The sequence below is a fragment of the Crocodylus siamensis genome, chromosome 5 (genome assembly GCF_052110815.1).
Source record: "Crocodylus siamensis isolate JL-2025a chromosome 5, ASM5211081v1, whole genome shotgun sequence".
NCBI lineage: Eukaryota > Metazoa > Chordata > Crocodylia > Crocodylidae > Crocodylus > Crocodylus siamensis.
The window spans coordinates 15837807-15853952 of record NC_143399.1 but is presented as its reverse complement, the minus strand read 5'-3'; the positions used below and the strand labels follow the sequence as shown (position 1 = coordinate 15853952).

Below are 16146 nucleotides of genomic sequence, written 5' to 3'. Positions count from 1 at the left end.
CTTGCTGAAGTTTATAACTGTCCGACCTTGTCATCCTTTCGGGCGCTCTGGTAAACAATCATCTCCCCAGATCCTGGTGAGCACCCCTGATAAACTTATAGGTGGCCATCAGATCACCCCTGAGCCTGCATTTTTCCAGGCTGAAGAGTCCCATAGCTCTCAGCCTCTCATCATAAGGTCTGTTTTCCTGACCTCTGATCATGTGCACGGCTCTTCTCTGGACTTCCTCAAGCTTCTCCACATCATTTTTGAATTGTGGAGCCCAAAACTGGACGCAGCACTCCAGCTGTGGCCTCACCAAGGCCAACTACAATGGGAGAATGACGTCCTGGGATTTGCTTGAGAAGCATCTATGGATGCAAGCCAGCGTTTTGCTTGCTTTACTGGCCGCAGCATCACACTGAAGGCTCATATTCATCTTGTGGTCAATCATGACCCCCCAAGTCCCTTTTATCCGTAGTGCTAACCAGCGTAGCACTGCCAAGCTTATAAGGATGCTGCAGGTTTTTCCTCCCAAGGTGGAGTACCTTGCGTTTTTCAGTGTTGAACATGATTCAGGTTCTTGTCCGCCCATTTCTTAAGCCTGTCAAGGTCAGCCTGGATCACCCCCCTGCCATCAGGTGTGGATGCTTTACCCCACAGTTTGGTGTCATCGGTGAACTTGGCCAGTCTTCTTCTGACTCCAATGTCCACATCATTAATGAAGATGCTGAACAAAATAGGTCCAAGGACAGAGCCTTGGGGGACCCCACTGGTCACATGGCACCACGACGATTGACTTCTGTCAACCACCACCCTCTGGGTCTAACCACAGAGCCAATTCCCCAGCTAGCGGATTGTGGTGCTTCAAAAGAAGGAACTTTTGGCCATGCCTAGGTCATTGCCTAACAGTTAAGGCACTTTACTGGGAAGTGGCAGATGTGGGTTCAAATGCTGCCCCACTGAGGTAGAGGGAACAGGAATCTGGGTCAGCCACTTCCTGCGCAAATGCCGTAGCCATTCAAGTACTGGGATAATAGGTAGTAGAGGTAGCTTGAAACTGGCTACACTCTGAGTTAATGGTGCCCATTTATTATTTTCCTTCATTTTTAATTCTCTAATATGCTTTTAACATCATGGGTAAAGAAATGTGTTTGTTTACAAATGCTCGGCTCTTTATGAAAACGAGGCTCCTTTTAAGTACCTCAAGTTAAACAACCAAAAATCGAGGCACCTAAAACCATTAGCTACTTATGGAATCTTGGCTATAATTTTTAAGTTGAGACAGTCCTTTTAAATGACCATACAATATATGTGCATGGCATGAAAACAAAGACACAGGCAACAGAAACAGATCAGAAAAGTCTACAACTTCAGGGCCTGATCTACACATTTAACAGGGACCTGTTTAATGACTTCAGGGTGCTTTTAATCATTCCCTTATTGATTAAATATGACACTGTGTAGAAAGCCAGGGACCCAGAGTCCTAACTTGCAAAGGGTGAAGTATTTAAGCCACCCATTACCATATGCCACATATAACATTACATACTGCAATCCACTTTGCTCAGTAATAACACTACTGGTAAAGCTAAGGGTAGATTATGACCATCAAGCCCTGATGCCCATATTACAGTAATGGAACCATCAGATCTTTAATGCATTAGATTTGACCATCACAGAGTGTTTTGCAAAATTATGAGACTATTCGTGTGCCTCCCAGACCCACCTTCTGATTCTCCAAAAATATAAATACACTTACCTTCTAACTGGCTAAGACTTAAAGGTTTAATGGTGATACACACTGTTGATTTCTGAAGTAAGTGCATCCTATATCTATGACTAATGATTGTACCATCTTCCTCTAAGTAAAAACATCCTTTGGACTGTGCACATTGCCATTCCTGTAATCCAAATGAAAAGATGCATAATATAAGTTCATCTGGGTCTTTAATCCTCCTCTTAAGTAAATTGCTTTGATGGTCTGAGCTACAGCTGGGTGAATATGGCATATCATTTTCTGCAGATATGCCTCTGAATTTTTTAATGAATTCCCTGAGACAGTTTGTAGTCAGTTTTTGCAGATATCACAGCAAATGCACACTGGTAAAGAAATACAAATATTACTTTCAGATGCTCAAATATCTGTTGAAAGTAAATTTAGAATGGCACAATTAACCAAAGCGAGAACAAAAGTTTTCCAAACTGTGTAAAAGTCAAACTGAACATTTAACATTCAAATGTTTGAAAATAGCGCTGTTATTAGTTCCAGAAGGTCATGCAATCAGGGAATAAAATGAACTGTCTGAACAACTATAAATATGACTTGTCTGAAAAAAAATATACATTTATCAATTAAGTTCAAAATTAATTGGAATAGACTGCTGCCAGAGGTGGTTCAAGCACCTACCTTGAACACCTTCAAGAGATAATTGGATGCTTATCTTGCTGGGATACTATGACCCCAGCTGACTTCCTGCCCCTGGGGCAGGGGGCTGAACTCTTCCCCCCTTCCAAGGTCCCTTCCAGCCCTGATGTCTATGAATCTATGAATTATTCCCCAACATTACTCTTTGAGGCCCAATTCAGGAAAGCACTTAAATATGGACTTACGTCTATCTCAGTCCAGCAACGTGTTTAAACATGTGCAAAAGTCATACTGAAGTTACTGGACTAAAGTACTCCTTAAAATTAGATCATATGACATAGCTTCCAAGATCTAACGCAAGTTGACATGATTCATACTCTTTGTTCAAGAATTGCTCTATTTTGGCTAAAATTAGAATGAATTTGCCTTCTTTGTACGGAAGGTAATTCTTTTTAGCTATTGCTGAAATCACTGGAAAACAGCCACAATAAAAGACTGAACTATTTGTGTACCAGGTTTCTAGAGAAGCCATGAAGCTTCTGTCAAGAAACAGAAACAATTACATGCTTGGCATTTTCAAATGGCATGCCTCAAATTTCACCTCTAGCTATCATTTGGTAAAACAGAAAGTGTTTTCCTTGGATACTTCCAACCTTGAGGAAGGAAGGCTTATTTTCCTAGTGATAGAAGACACTGATCCAGAGCTGAGCCAAGCAGCTGGAATCTTTATGGCGTAGTCTTTTGTAGACCTTCTGTTTTCAAAAACAGTAAGGGGAGCTATATTGATACAACGCTTCATGCTAGGAATATTCACAGGAACAAAATGTTCCCATAGTTTCTTCTCCCTTGATACACTGCTTCTTTATTTGTGTTCTAAGAGCTAGCAATTTTTTTTGGCCCTTATTCTATTCTATAGAGATATCATTACCTGTTCCCTGCACCCCGCAACCTTGTCTGTAGGATTCGTGTCTCTCTCCTTCTTGTACTCTGTTTTCTGCTTGTCCTTTCACAGTATTTGATGAAGTGAGCTACAGTTTGCAAAAGCTTGTGCTATATATATACATCTAGTTTGGTTAGCCTATAAAGTGCAAATTTCCCCTGCCTTCTCTTTGTTCTATAATCACTGCTGGGATCAGGAAGGGATTATCTGTTGCACTGAACCCGTGTACTTGATTATACCAGTGACACGTAGGTATAAAATGCAGTCATTCTGATTTGGTAGCATTTTATGCTCACTGCACTGATATTAATGACTTACCAGGGTATTGGGCAAGAGAGGATGGGACTGCACCATTCATAGTCGTACGAAGATGCAGGACGTTAAACCCTGCACTCAGGGCTTGTGTAATTGTGTTATCCGAGGAGCTCATTGGTTTCTTAGCTCTCAAGAAAAGCTGATAACAAATTCAATGTTTTAAAATTCTTAAATACATTTTCTGTCCCTTAAATAGACCTCCTCCAACTACAGTGTAACACTATTTGGGCTAAGACTTCTAAAAAGCTGCCTGAGGGATCTGGATATCCAACCCCAAGTGCCTTCTCCTTCCCCGGCCTTTTATAGTCTAAGAACTTAAGCAATGTGCAATAATTCTGGTCATTTTAAAATCATTTTAAGAGGAACAGAGCAGTATTGATTTACTTGCCTTTTTGAGCTCACAGAAGCCTCCTAAACATAAGTTAAACTATTTACACTGTCCATTACTAAACAAGCTATTCACCTTACAGTGTCCCTCCTAAATGTGATGTGGAAGTGAGACCCAGTCACAAAAAACCCCCAACAACTGGCAGGCAGATTAACCGAGTGGTGAAAGCTACCAGGCTTTAATAGTGATGGGGATGAAGCTGATTGGAAGTTGGAGTTCCAATCTATAAAAGAAGTTAGAGCCTATATTTATAATGAATGCTTAGATTAGAGTTAACATTAAATACTGATAAAAGTAGAATATACACATTAGCACACTGTATCATTACCAATGAGAATATCCTCCCTGGGTAAATTGGTTGTTACAGTACCTGCATAATTCCTATTTACCCTGACATTCCCATTCAGCAAGTTAAGATTTGTCCTTGAGATCTGACACAGCTGAGGAAGTTGAACAATACCCTAGGGTTAGCTCATTTAGTCTCTATGCTTAATAGCTTATAGAAATGTTTGAAAAATGAATGATCAACATTTCAAGTGAGATGAAAGTTAAAAGTTCAGCTGATGAAATAGTCTGAATGGAATTTAAGAGCTGTAGAAATGCCCAGTAAATTGTTTAAACAGTGTCCCAAATGTACTGTATCTTTTCAAAAAAGCTACAGTAAGAATTTTCATGAATAAGACATTTTCACAGGAATCAAAAAAAAATTATGTCCTACCTTTCTTATTATGAACAGGTTCTTACACTGCAGTGTGTTGACCACAGATAGTCTGTGGAAAGTGGCTTAATTTGCTGCTCCTTGTTCTAGCTATTATATTATATGAAAGACAACTCATACTTTCCTATCATTATTCATCTATGAAAGCAATTGATGTTAATTAACATGAGGATCCCATATAACCCCAGTACGCAATGAGAAATTGGCTTACAAGATAAACTCTCTACTTGGATGTGGACAATATGAAAAAAGTTTGAAAACCCTTAAGAAATAAAGACTTGCTTGTTATGCTTACACAGAGCATAAGGTGGTGCTATACTCTCTAACTTACCTGTACTACATTGGAACACATGTGGATTATTAAAACTTAAAAAGTGTCTTCCTACTTCTATTTTCAAGCTATACCTTTTTTTTTACTGAAAATTGTAATAGAGAATGTGTAATGAAAAAGCACAAAATATACAAGTTGTAGGTAACTTGGATAATCAAAACAGTTTAATCAGCAAGAAAAAATTACAAAAGCAGTTACTACTTTCAACACTGGCTACTGTCAAGTACCCAATTTTACAGAAATCTAATCTATTGGCATCTAGTTCTAAATGATAGCGAATGATATAAAATGTCCTGCTCTGCATAATTCAATAGAAAAGGTATCTCTATTGGAAGGGATGGCTTATACTTTTTAAACCATATCTTGAACCCATTTCCCAACCCTGTTCTGTCAAAACATATTCTATCCCATTCTCTTGCACAATAGATTCTTACTCATTCCACACAAGAGGCCTCTTTACAGATGTGAAGAATGAAATGAAACCTTAATATAAAATATGACTAGCTACACAATACTCCTGTGAATTAGAGAAACTTCTTATACTTATTTTTCCTATTATCCCTGTAGGTAGGAAATTAAGGCAAAGAGAGTTGAAGGTCATAACATCACACGGGGAGCATCCCGTAGGTCATGAAGGGAATTTGTGACAGAACTGGGAATAGAACATAGATCTCCAAATGTCAATGACCCAAATGATCACCTTCAGCCCTCATTATGTTTAAAAATACTTAATATTTTACTCACCGTTTTGACCTGGATAAACTCAATACCCGATTCCACATTGTTTTTAACCTTTCCTGAATGGCAGCTGCAAAGAATACAATCTACATAGGGATGCACTTGGGGAGGGCAGAGAGAGGGGGAGGAAGGTTCCTTTAAAAATTTTCTGAGAACGCAGACAGTCGGTAATATTCCATAAAACAGTCTGATAGGCCCCCAAAAACCCAAACCTGGCTTTTTCCTGTTTAGTTTGCACATCTCGCTGAATAAAGGAAAACAGGAGGAAGGGCTGCATGATGCAAAGGGTACAATACTTTATACGTGCCCTTGACAATCTTATTTTATTAAAAAAAATATCAAAGTGTCCTGACCTCCATCCTTCCATTACATTTATCTTTCAGAGTAGTAACATTGGTTTTGGTCCAACTCCACCAAAACACACTTTCTTATTATTCCAGAAAATAGCTGAACAAAGGAGAAGGATGTGAATAGAAAATGAATGAGAACAATTTTCGGGCTGTTAGGTCCTGATCCAAAGCCTAATGAAATCATTGAGCATCTGTCCATTGGTTTCAATGGAGTTTAAGATCAGGCTTCTCCCTCGCAAGGGTGCAAAAATGTGCGTTTCTATTGACTTCTATTTACTTATATTGAATAACATTCCGTTTAATTTTAATAGGTTGCTAATCGTTACTCAGATTCCACAGCTGCTTTTTATTAGCACTTTATTTGCTTGTGAAAAGAAAGAGGGATCCAATATTGGAAAATTATATGGCTCTGTACCCTACATATCATGTTTGAACAAGCTGAAACTGCAGGTTAAATTGCATGGGGGTACAGATACCTAAACAGACAGAAAAAAATCCTTGGAGATCATGTTTTTAAATTTTAATATAGAACAAATGTCACTGTCTAGCAATGTTAAAGATATAAAGGACTTCAGAGTTCAATAACAAATACAGAGTTGTTATTTGAAACAAAAATGTAACTCATGAGAACAATCAGTTCAGTTTTCTACCAGCAGTTATACTATGTGGTCATAACCATTTTTTCCCTTTTACACAGAGGTCTCAAGGCACACATTTTTAATGTATCCTAGCAGTTTCCAGTTAATGTTTTATAGTTCTATAGCTATTATTTTCTGTTGAAAGAAAACTAGTAAAGGCTGAGTCAAGAAAGGGAAAACAAAGGAAAAAGATCAATATTAACACTCTACAAATATTGACCTAGCAAAGTGACTTTGTTGTCTTTCTCCCACAGGAATTTATATTGAATGAGTGATTTATTTAAAAGAAAATACTGATAGAACATATTAGCTGAAATAAAAATCAGTATTTTTAGGCTATAGTATATTTGCAAATTAACGTCCACCAAACTGAATACGACTGAAGACCTGTTATTTATTTCCAATTACCTTTCTTACAAAGGTTTATGATATGCAGTCTTTCAGACTACTTAAGCATTTAAAGTTCTCACCAACCCAATAAATTATTCAATTTTAAATTTCTCAAAAAGTCATTAAGCGTTTTATCCAACAGCGGTTTCATTTATAAAGAGCACACTTTGTTCTATTAAACCTTCACACCTGAAAAATTATTTTCAATAACTAGATGTCAGCAAAACCAACAATATATAAAAACGTTAATATTTTGTATCCAGAAAGCTCCCTGCAGTGCATTGCTGCCCTTGACAAACTATTAATAAAACATAAGCTACAAAGCAGAGAAACACTGTTCTGTACTTAAAATGCAACAACATGTGTGCCTAAAGGAAAACAGCATAACTTAAATAGGACTGACTTGCAGATACCTTTACTGTGTTTGGCTCAATTAGCTTTGAATTTTTGTTACTGCTGGCACCCATGCTCATAGTGGAAGAAATGGATGCTTTACAACCTTGAGCTGATGAGGGTCTTGAAGAGGTTCTGTTTTCACCTATAATGAAGATGTTTATTTGTATGAGCTCTTTCCATTGCTTCATCATATTAAAGTGGCATTTATTTCCAGTTATTTATAGAAACAGACAAAAGCTAAATGACAAATCCTCAGTAAATGTAACTTGTTTTTCCTTATGATTATTTAAATCACATGAGCATGGGTTAGTGAGCCCTACCTACATGCCTGTCAGGTCATAAACACATGAATGGGCTATCTTGGGAAAACAGCAACTCGCAGGAGCAAGACAGAGTTGTGACCATGTGATGCATTTACTTGAATCAAGGTAAATCTGCCCAACCCAGGGAGTTGTGCCCAATTCTAATCCAGGGTATCTTCTTCCTAGGACATCTGTTCATTTGTGCACAGTTGTGCCGAGGCAATTATTCCAATGCCTCAAGCATCCTGTCTTATATCAGCTCTTCTCATATGGCCATGGCCACAGCAAATTTCCTTTACACTTGGCCAAACTACACAATCCCAGACTTCAATTCCTCTTTTTTGTTGCATTTCTTTGCATTTTTTTCAACTTCAGCATTATTTGTTTGAATGTAGGCAATCAATGTAACTCCTGCACTTTGTGTGTAAACTTATATATTTCATCTCATGCTGGTAAAGGCTTTTAGCCTGTAATATTTTCCCCATTAAGTAAGGTCCTAGAACATCTGTGTAACTTTGACCATGTGAGTCCCACTGAAATCAATAACTACTTTTGTACTTAAACACCTTGCTAAACAGGAGCTTTTACAAATGAAAGCTAATAGACTGGCTTTTTCTGCTGATAAATGTTTTAGGCTCACCTCTGATCAAGAAAGGAAAGAAATAAATAGCTTGAAATGCTACAATATCTGTACATCCATTTTTCTCTCTTCCCTGTGGATTTTGTCACACAAGAGTCAACCGATTTTAGTCTTAAGGAAAATATGATAGTTTTAGATAAAGAGAGACAGTCAAAGTCTATTCGAGCAAGGGGCTCAGAAATCCTACTGGGACTTTTCTGTGATGGCCACAGTAGAAATGATTATTAGTTGACTAAATGTTGACTGGTATAAGAAACATAAAAAATACTCAATTGTCTAGTTTTCTGGAGGGAAGAGGCCCTGACTCTTGAAACAGAGCCTCCCTGTTTGAACAGTAAATACCTCTTTTTGGTGTTGCCTTGTGATCACTTTTCCTTGCAGTTCTTGGTGATGGCTTTGATATTGGTGAGGTGGCCCCTTCAGTGGAAATTTCAGCTTGACTTCCAAACTGCTGACGCTTTACTCTAGTATCCAGTTCCAGCTTCTCAAGTGCAGTTTTACAACACTGCTCATTGGTTGCCATATATAAGTTACAAAACTAGAGAATGAAGAGTAATCCATTAAGTGACACATCATTTTAAGAGAAGAAATGCACATTAGTAAAGGAGGGGTAGATCAATATATGGAAGCTGTTTTCTCTTGAGGGTCAATACTCATTTTATTTTCATGAATCAGACTGACGACTCTCAAGTGACACAGGAAAAAGGAGCCATGATTCAGTGTGGAGGTCACGCTATTAAATGTGTATGAAGCATGATTTCCATCCCATGAGACAATTTATATTATCTTTTAGACATTTGGGGACTCTTTTTATGTCTAACTTTTAATAGAGGGTTGTTTCTTTCCCATGCAGCTATGTTTACAGGCCAAGTCTTTTGTGGACTGTTTACTGTTTAAAAATTAGTTGTCGTTTAGAGGTTCAGCTTGAAATAACATAGCACTAAAGAGATACTGCATGTTGAAAACAGATGTTGGAGACCTGCAATAGTCTCTTTCACAAAAGAAACTGCAAAATGTCCAAGAAAATATTAGATGGACTAAAAGTCATTACACAATGCTAATCCCCACTGAACATCCAAATCTGCAGTAAACTGTCACCTATGCCAAGCCACTGCTCTCTATGGTGCCAGGTTGTGCCCATGAATACAGTGAAATTCATGAGTAGCAAATGACATGCATTTAAAGTAGGGGTTTTAAGCGTATGGTCTGCAGGCTGAATCTGGTCCATGGGGCTCCAAGAGTCCAGGAATTTGGTGGCAGGGCAAGTGGGGCCAGAGCCAGGACCCACAACTAAAATCTGAGAGAGTGGTAGTGGACAAGCAATAGCTGAATTAACCCACATGCTGTGCCACTGCCACTCCATCCATATCTAGCTTTCAAGGAGCCCCACAGTTCAAAACTGACCTACAAGGAGGGATGAGTTTGATACCCCCAGTTTAAAGATTTTTACCCAGGGAAGCCAAGATCCCATATTAAACTTGGAGAATTAATATCACCAGCTCTGCTCCAGCACTTGGTAATCTGCAAACATCACCACTGGACCTATTAGTATGGATTAGAGTGCATCTACTGAATTTGATAACTTAATTGCCATATTCTGAGACCAATACAGTATTGACTTTTTTACTGTACCTTTTTGTAGTCAAGTTTGCCCCCACTGTTTACATCAGCCAATTTAGTAATGGCACTGACTTCATCTGCAGTCATTCTCTCACCTCTCTGCAATACACAAGTTAGATTTCAGTTCCTAATAAAGAGACTTTTTCACTCCTATGCCTGGTTTAGTGATTACTATAAAGATAGTAAATACTTCTGCATTCTTTCCAGAAATCTTATCTATGGCACACAGAAATAAATTTTAGTTTGAATTCCCAAAGTAATGATCAACACTGCAAAAGTTATTTGACCTCTTCAAGCACTACTAAATGCTCAGTAAAAGAATTTATTCAACCTCAAGATCCCTTACTACAAGCCCCTCAAGTAAATTAATATTTACACTAATATACTAGCAGCAATGGGCTAATTTAAAAATATCTAACATTTTGCTCATTAATTGGGCAGCTATATCCACACCAAGTTCTTTATATTGTGTCCTCACAAAATAATGGAGTCATTCTAACTTAAAATTTTTAAAATTGCAACAACAGCCCTTTCACACATTTCATGGTGTGACTATTAGGGCTGTATGAAACAACTGCTCCGTTCCTACTTCAGTTTCGAGGTCTGGACAGAACAGTGTTTTCTATCGAATTTCACTTTGAGTTGAAACAACCTCACTGTTTTGCTTCATCGAAACAGTGAACCTGTTCTGACGCTGCCTTGACACTTTGCCTGACCATCGCGCTGGGGAAAGGAATTCAGCCCAGCTGGGCTGAGTTCTCAACCCCAGCCCCACCATCGAGCGGCCCTGGGGAAAGGAACTTAATTTAGCTGGGCTGAGTTTCCCCATCCCATCCACCCGTGCTAGATCGGGCTGGGAATAGGCTGACTTCCCATTCCCAGCCCAATCTTGCACTGAGGATGGGAAGTCAGCCCAGCTGGACTGACTTCCCAGCCCCAGCACTATGGTCGAAATGTTTTGACGAGCCTTGTTTTGTTTCGAGGCTCTTTTGCAGCCCTTTGTTTCATTTCGATTTTGCAGTTTTGACCTCAAAATGAGTCAAAAGTGTCAAAATAAAATGGTCGGCGAAATTTCGCACAGCCCTGGTGGCTATAGCTACATTCAAGACTTATTCCAACTTTCCATTTTGTTATGATCACTATTTGTACTCAAAGAACACCTTCTGGTTAGGGATCTTGAAACTGGAACTAAAGTCAACATCTGATCCTAATTTTGTTGTGGTTGGCACTACCATATGGGCTTGTTTGCTCACCTAATTTAATTTTCTTTTGCTCCTGCTCACATTAATAAAATAGCTTTAAATCCTTTTGCTTTGTCACTTTTTTGCTAGAATGACCACATCTGGACACTATTTATTAAAATCCTTCCGGGCAGCTGTTTAAATTATACCCACAATTTGATTCTGTGTTCTGAACTAAGATGATGGCATTTTACAATGTTGCATTTGTGTTCATTGTACACAAAAAAACAAGCCCTTGGAAATTTGATATGGAAATTAGTTATGCTTATTGGAATATGGCCCCTCCAGCAGTCAAGTGCCACCTAAGTAAAAGCAGGCACAGGGCTCAGCACCAAGCCTAATTATAAATTTGTTATAATTTGCAAAGTTTTAAATACATTTTTTTTGTTTAGAATGTAATTGTTAGAGGATCACTTTAAATTCACCACCACCACTGCAGCAGAAAAGCAGTGGCAGGGGGACAGACTGGGGGGAGCAGGGGAAAGTGGAAACAGAGATGGAGGCCAGGTGGTGGGGAAAGAAGAGGTGGGGAAAAGCAGGAGTGGGGGTAAAGCAGGGGACAGGGTAAAGCAGAAATGGGGTAAAGGCTGAGGGTAAACATGGGGAAAGCAGGGACAAAGGGGTAAGAAGGAGAAAAGCAAGAGTGGGGGGGACAGGTAGGAGAAAGCAGTGGGAGGTCAGCAAGCAGTTGGGGAAAGCAGAGGTGGGGGGCAGGTGGCATGGGGAACAGGTAGCTGGCAGCCTGACCCCACCCCTTGCCCCCCCTCCACCTACCTTCCCACCACCTGTCCCTTCTACTGCTTTCCGCTGCTGATCCAGGCTCAGGAGGAGCCCCAAAGTCACTCCTGACCCTATCCTGCCCTACAATGCAGGAAGCAGCTGTACAGGGACCCCAGCTCAGAGAGGGGCAGTGGGTGCAGCACATAGGTTCCCCTCCCACCCTAATGGCTGGGAGCAGGCTGGAAGGAAGAATCTGTGGGCCACCACAGCTGTTTCCTGTGGCAGGGGCAGAAGCAAATCAGGTGTGATGCTGGGATTCCCCCTACCCTACCTGCCTCAGCTGAGAGTTGGACCACTCCAGCTGGGAGCTCTGGCAAGTGGCTGTGCAGGGAGCCTGGCTCAGCCAGAGACTGCACCAGCAATGGGCAGATTCCTCCACCCCTACCCAGTTCCCTGACAACAAATGGAGGAGAGGGGAAAATAATTTTTTTGACAGGAATAAATGAGAGAAAAGACAAAAAGGGAGGGTAGCAAATAAACAGGTTTATCCACAGAGTTAATGAAACAACCCCATATGGGCCCTAACAAAAGGAGGGGATTTGTAGGGACAAAGAACTAAGCAGTGAAGTCAGTGAAGGCTGAGTCCTACTGCCTTAGCTCAGAACAGGGGAGAAGGAGCATAAGGTATTTTCTAAAAAAATATTTAAAAAAATTAAAAAAAAAATTTAAAAAAAAATTAAATTAAAATTTTAAAAAAATTAAATTAAAAAAAAAATCATACTTTTCAACTGATGCCCATCACCCAGGATGGGAATTTATTTCATAGACATCAGGGCTGGAAGGGACCTCGGGAGATCATCGAGTCCAGCCCCCTGCCCAAAGGGCAGGAAGTCAGCTGGAGTCATAGGATCCCTAGAGAAGCTCTTGGACCTCCCAAATGTATGACTGTAAAGAAAACACGAGAAGGGAAAGGCCCTGGAAGCCAGGATTTAAATGTAAAAGTAAAATCATTAAAAAAAATATTCAGATATTGACTTTTTTGGTTCTTCCAAAACAATTTTTTTAAAATTCAAGATTGTTCCTGTGATTTTCAAAAGTTTAGCTTCACTACACCAATTTTCTACAAATACGACCTCTGTGAAAAAGTAGACAAAATCTGTAATTGTTTTCAATGATACTTACTGTTGTAAGAATTTTATGAAGTTCTGTGTGCAAAATAGATCCATCATTATTTTTATCTAATTTTATGAATGCTTGGAGCAGATCTGTTTTTGTAGCTGGTTTTTCTTTTTTTAAGATAATACAAAAATCATCAAAATTCAGTGCAGTTGTCTGGGGAGTCCAGTACTTATTAACTGTCTTCTGAGATGGATTTCCCCCAGCCTGTTGTAGTACTGAACATAAGAGCACAATATTAACTCTTCATTGACACTGATAGGTAGAAGATATGTTTTTTTCTCTCACTATCTTTCAGTCAGTTCATATGTTAAGACAACCTTTCTTTTAAAAAAAAAATCTAACCAATCCTAGGCAAAATATACTTGAATAATAAATCTTTTTTTGCATAATGCTAGCAGCTGTGGTTAGGATGTAGACCAAAGACTGCTGGCCTTATTCTAGGGCCAGATTCTGGCCTATCCTGCACATCCATAGCAGGAAGTATGTGGGTGTAAGATGCCTCTTACAGCTGTGTGACAGCTGTTCTTGCATGGAGGCAAGAACAGCCTCTGCAGGAATACTACATCCTCAGCTCCATTTCACTGAGATGGAAAGAAAATGGAAAATGTCCCCCTAACCCGATAATGTATAGGAAAGTACACTGTTAAAGTACATTGTATTATAAGCAAAATATAAGCAAAACAGGCGGGAACCAGGAAGGAAATGGTGGTGTTTCAAATCACAATTTGGCTTTATGGCTTCTCCTGTGGCAGCACAAGATTGTGGCCATAGATTTATAGCAAAAATATAAAGAATCTGCTCTGCAGCTATGCCTTACTCCTGTGCGTAGTCCCACTCAGCTCAATGGGGCTTCTCAGAAGAGTAAAGTAAGCCCAGCAGGATCAGAGTCACAATTGGATAAAATATCCATCTACTTCAAAGGGAGATTCCCTCTCTTTCCCCTGTGACAAGTGTAGGATTTGATCCATTGTGTATAATACGCTGGCTTGAATACTAGCAGCCTGTTATTTGTAAAACCTATTCATGGGCAGATCAGCTGAAGTCAGTGCAAATCTGTTCACTAACCTGAATGTGAGTTAGTTCAAGCCCTTAGCATAGAAGCTACCTTAAATAATGTTCATGTAATTTCTCTAAATTAAACTAACTGAAATTATCGTGTATTTCAAAAAAGAAGATGTGTTGATCATTTAAATGTACTCTCAGTTTTTTTTTAAAAATCAACAGCTAATGTCACACTGGTCCTAAACATGACAGGGACAGAAGTCAAATTTGCCATTTCTAGCTAGAGTCTAGAAAATCTTTATTTACACTAGGCATTCATCAGTGTACAATATGAAGAAGATAAGAGCTTGAACTGGAGCTAAAATCAAACATGCTGTCTAAGAAAAGATACCTTAAAATTATATAATTATGTGGTTTAGGAACATTAATGGAACCTTTCCTCTCCAGCCAAGACAGCAGTTTGCTTTTTAGAGATTCCCATGACTAAGTCTTTACTAACTGAGAGCGATTCAGTAGCCCATATGAAATGAGTTGGTGGTATCATCACAATTATCAGTTGGGTATCTATATCATCAAAAATGTCCCCAAAGAACTCTCAATCACAATGAATACTTTTGTTACTAATACTGGATGCAATACTAAACAGAATAGAAGTTTCTGCCTTTTCCCTGAGCCAAAGTGGTTCCTCCATGAACAAGATAGGAAAGCTTACATCTTTATCCATGTGTCACTTTGACACAATTGTGTGCACATATCAGTTACAAGGTCAGCTGAAAAAGAGCAAATATTCTCTATAATTGTTATGCGAATAACCCAGTCTCCTGGACTATCAATCTAACAATGTTCATGATCACAACATTCACTTACATTTAGTTTTCCCTTAAATATATGGCAAAATTCTGCCATGCTCTGCCACGATTTCTCATTGCAGAGAGGTCAGTATTTGCTACAAATGGTTCTCCTGTCCCCCAGTTTATATTTTTGAAAGTTTGTTTGGACCAAACTTTTTGCTTACATTTCCTTGAGGATACTGCTGATACCTGAAGCAGCATTCTGACACACAGTATCAAAGTAGTGGTTCTGAACCTTTTTTGACACCAGGACCCATTTGTAAACATCAATGGCGAGTCCTGACCCCTGCCCGATTGCCTTCCTCCCACTCCCTCAACCCTAAGCAGCCCTTTGCAGGCTGGAACTCTGGTAACCTGAAAGGGGAAACCCAGTTTCCCATGTTTTTCTCCTTTAAAGGAGAATCTATTTTTTAAGTGTGTTGATCCATTTTTTCAAGTTTCTTTGTGACCCTTGCATGTACTCTTGCAACCCATTTTTGGGTCATGACCCACAAGTCGAGAAATGCTGCATTAAAGGATGCTCCATGAGTAAGCACAGCTGCTGCCAAGTCAGTTTTACAGGATCAGAATCAGTGACTTTCAATCGAGATGCTGTGGCACCCTGGGGTACCCCTCGATCCTCTGAAGAATGCTTGTGACAGGATCCAGCCCTACGCACTGCAGCTCCAGCATCCATGTGGCTGGTCTGTGGGTGAGTCAGCCGGCACCATGTGGCCAGGAGCTCTGCCGGTTGGTCTGGCACCTGAAGGCTGTGGGCTTAAAGGAAGTCCCGCAGTGGAGCCAGGGCATGTGGGAACACTAGCAGCAGAGTTGGATGCTCTCTCTACAGCTGGATGGGGCCTGGAGCATCTTTTCAGGGCCAGCATGCCTGGAGGGGCAGTGTGTTGAGGCACACCTAGGGAGGACCCAGACACATGCTATGAAGCCAGAAGCTGGTTGTGCTCCTGGGCCTAAGTTCCCTGTAAGATCCCTGGAAGCCCCGATTGCCCATGGGACACCAGAGATTCACACAAGTGCCTGCCTGATTGCCACACCTGGTG

General features: G+C 39.8%; 1 protein-coding gene across 4 annotated transcripts in view; it reads right to left on the bottom strand.

Annotated features, from left to right (window-relative positions):
- EFCAB7 (EF-hand calcium binding domain 7) overlaps positions 1-16146 on the bottom strand; it is a 44688-nt gene that overhangs the window by 17903 nt on the left and 10639 nt on the right. For all 4 annotated transcript variants that reach the window (XM_090048627.1, XM_090048626.1, XM_090048629.1 and 1 more), the window contains 5 exons: positions 13257-13468; positions 10126-10212; positions 8836-9031; positions 7569-7693; positions 1742-1883 (listed from right to left, as the gene is read on the bottom strand). In XM_090048627.1, coding sequence (XP_089904753.1) covers positions 1742-1883; positions 7569-7693; positions 8836-9031; positions 10126-10212; positions 13257-13468 — 762 coding nt within the window. The remainder of the gene's footprint in view (positions 1-1741; positions 1884-7568; positions 7694-8835; positions 9032-10125; positions 10213-13256; positions 13469-16146) is intronic.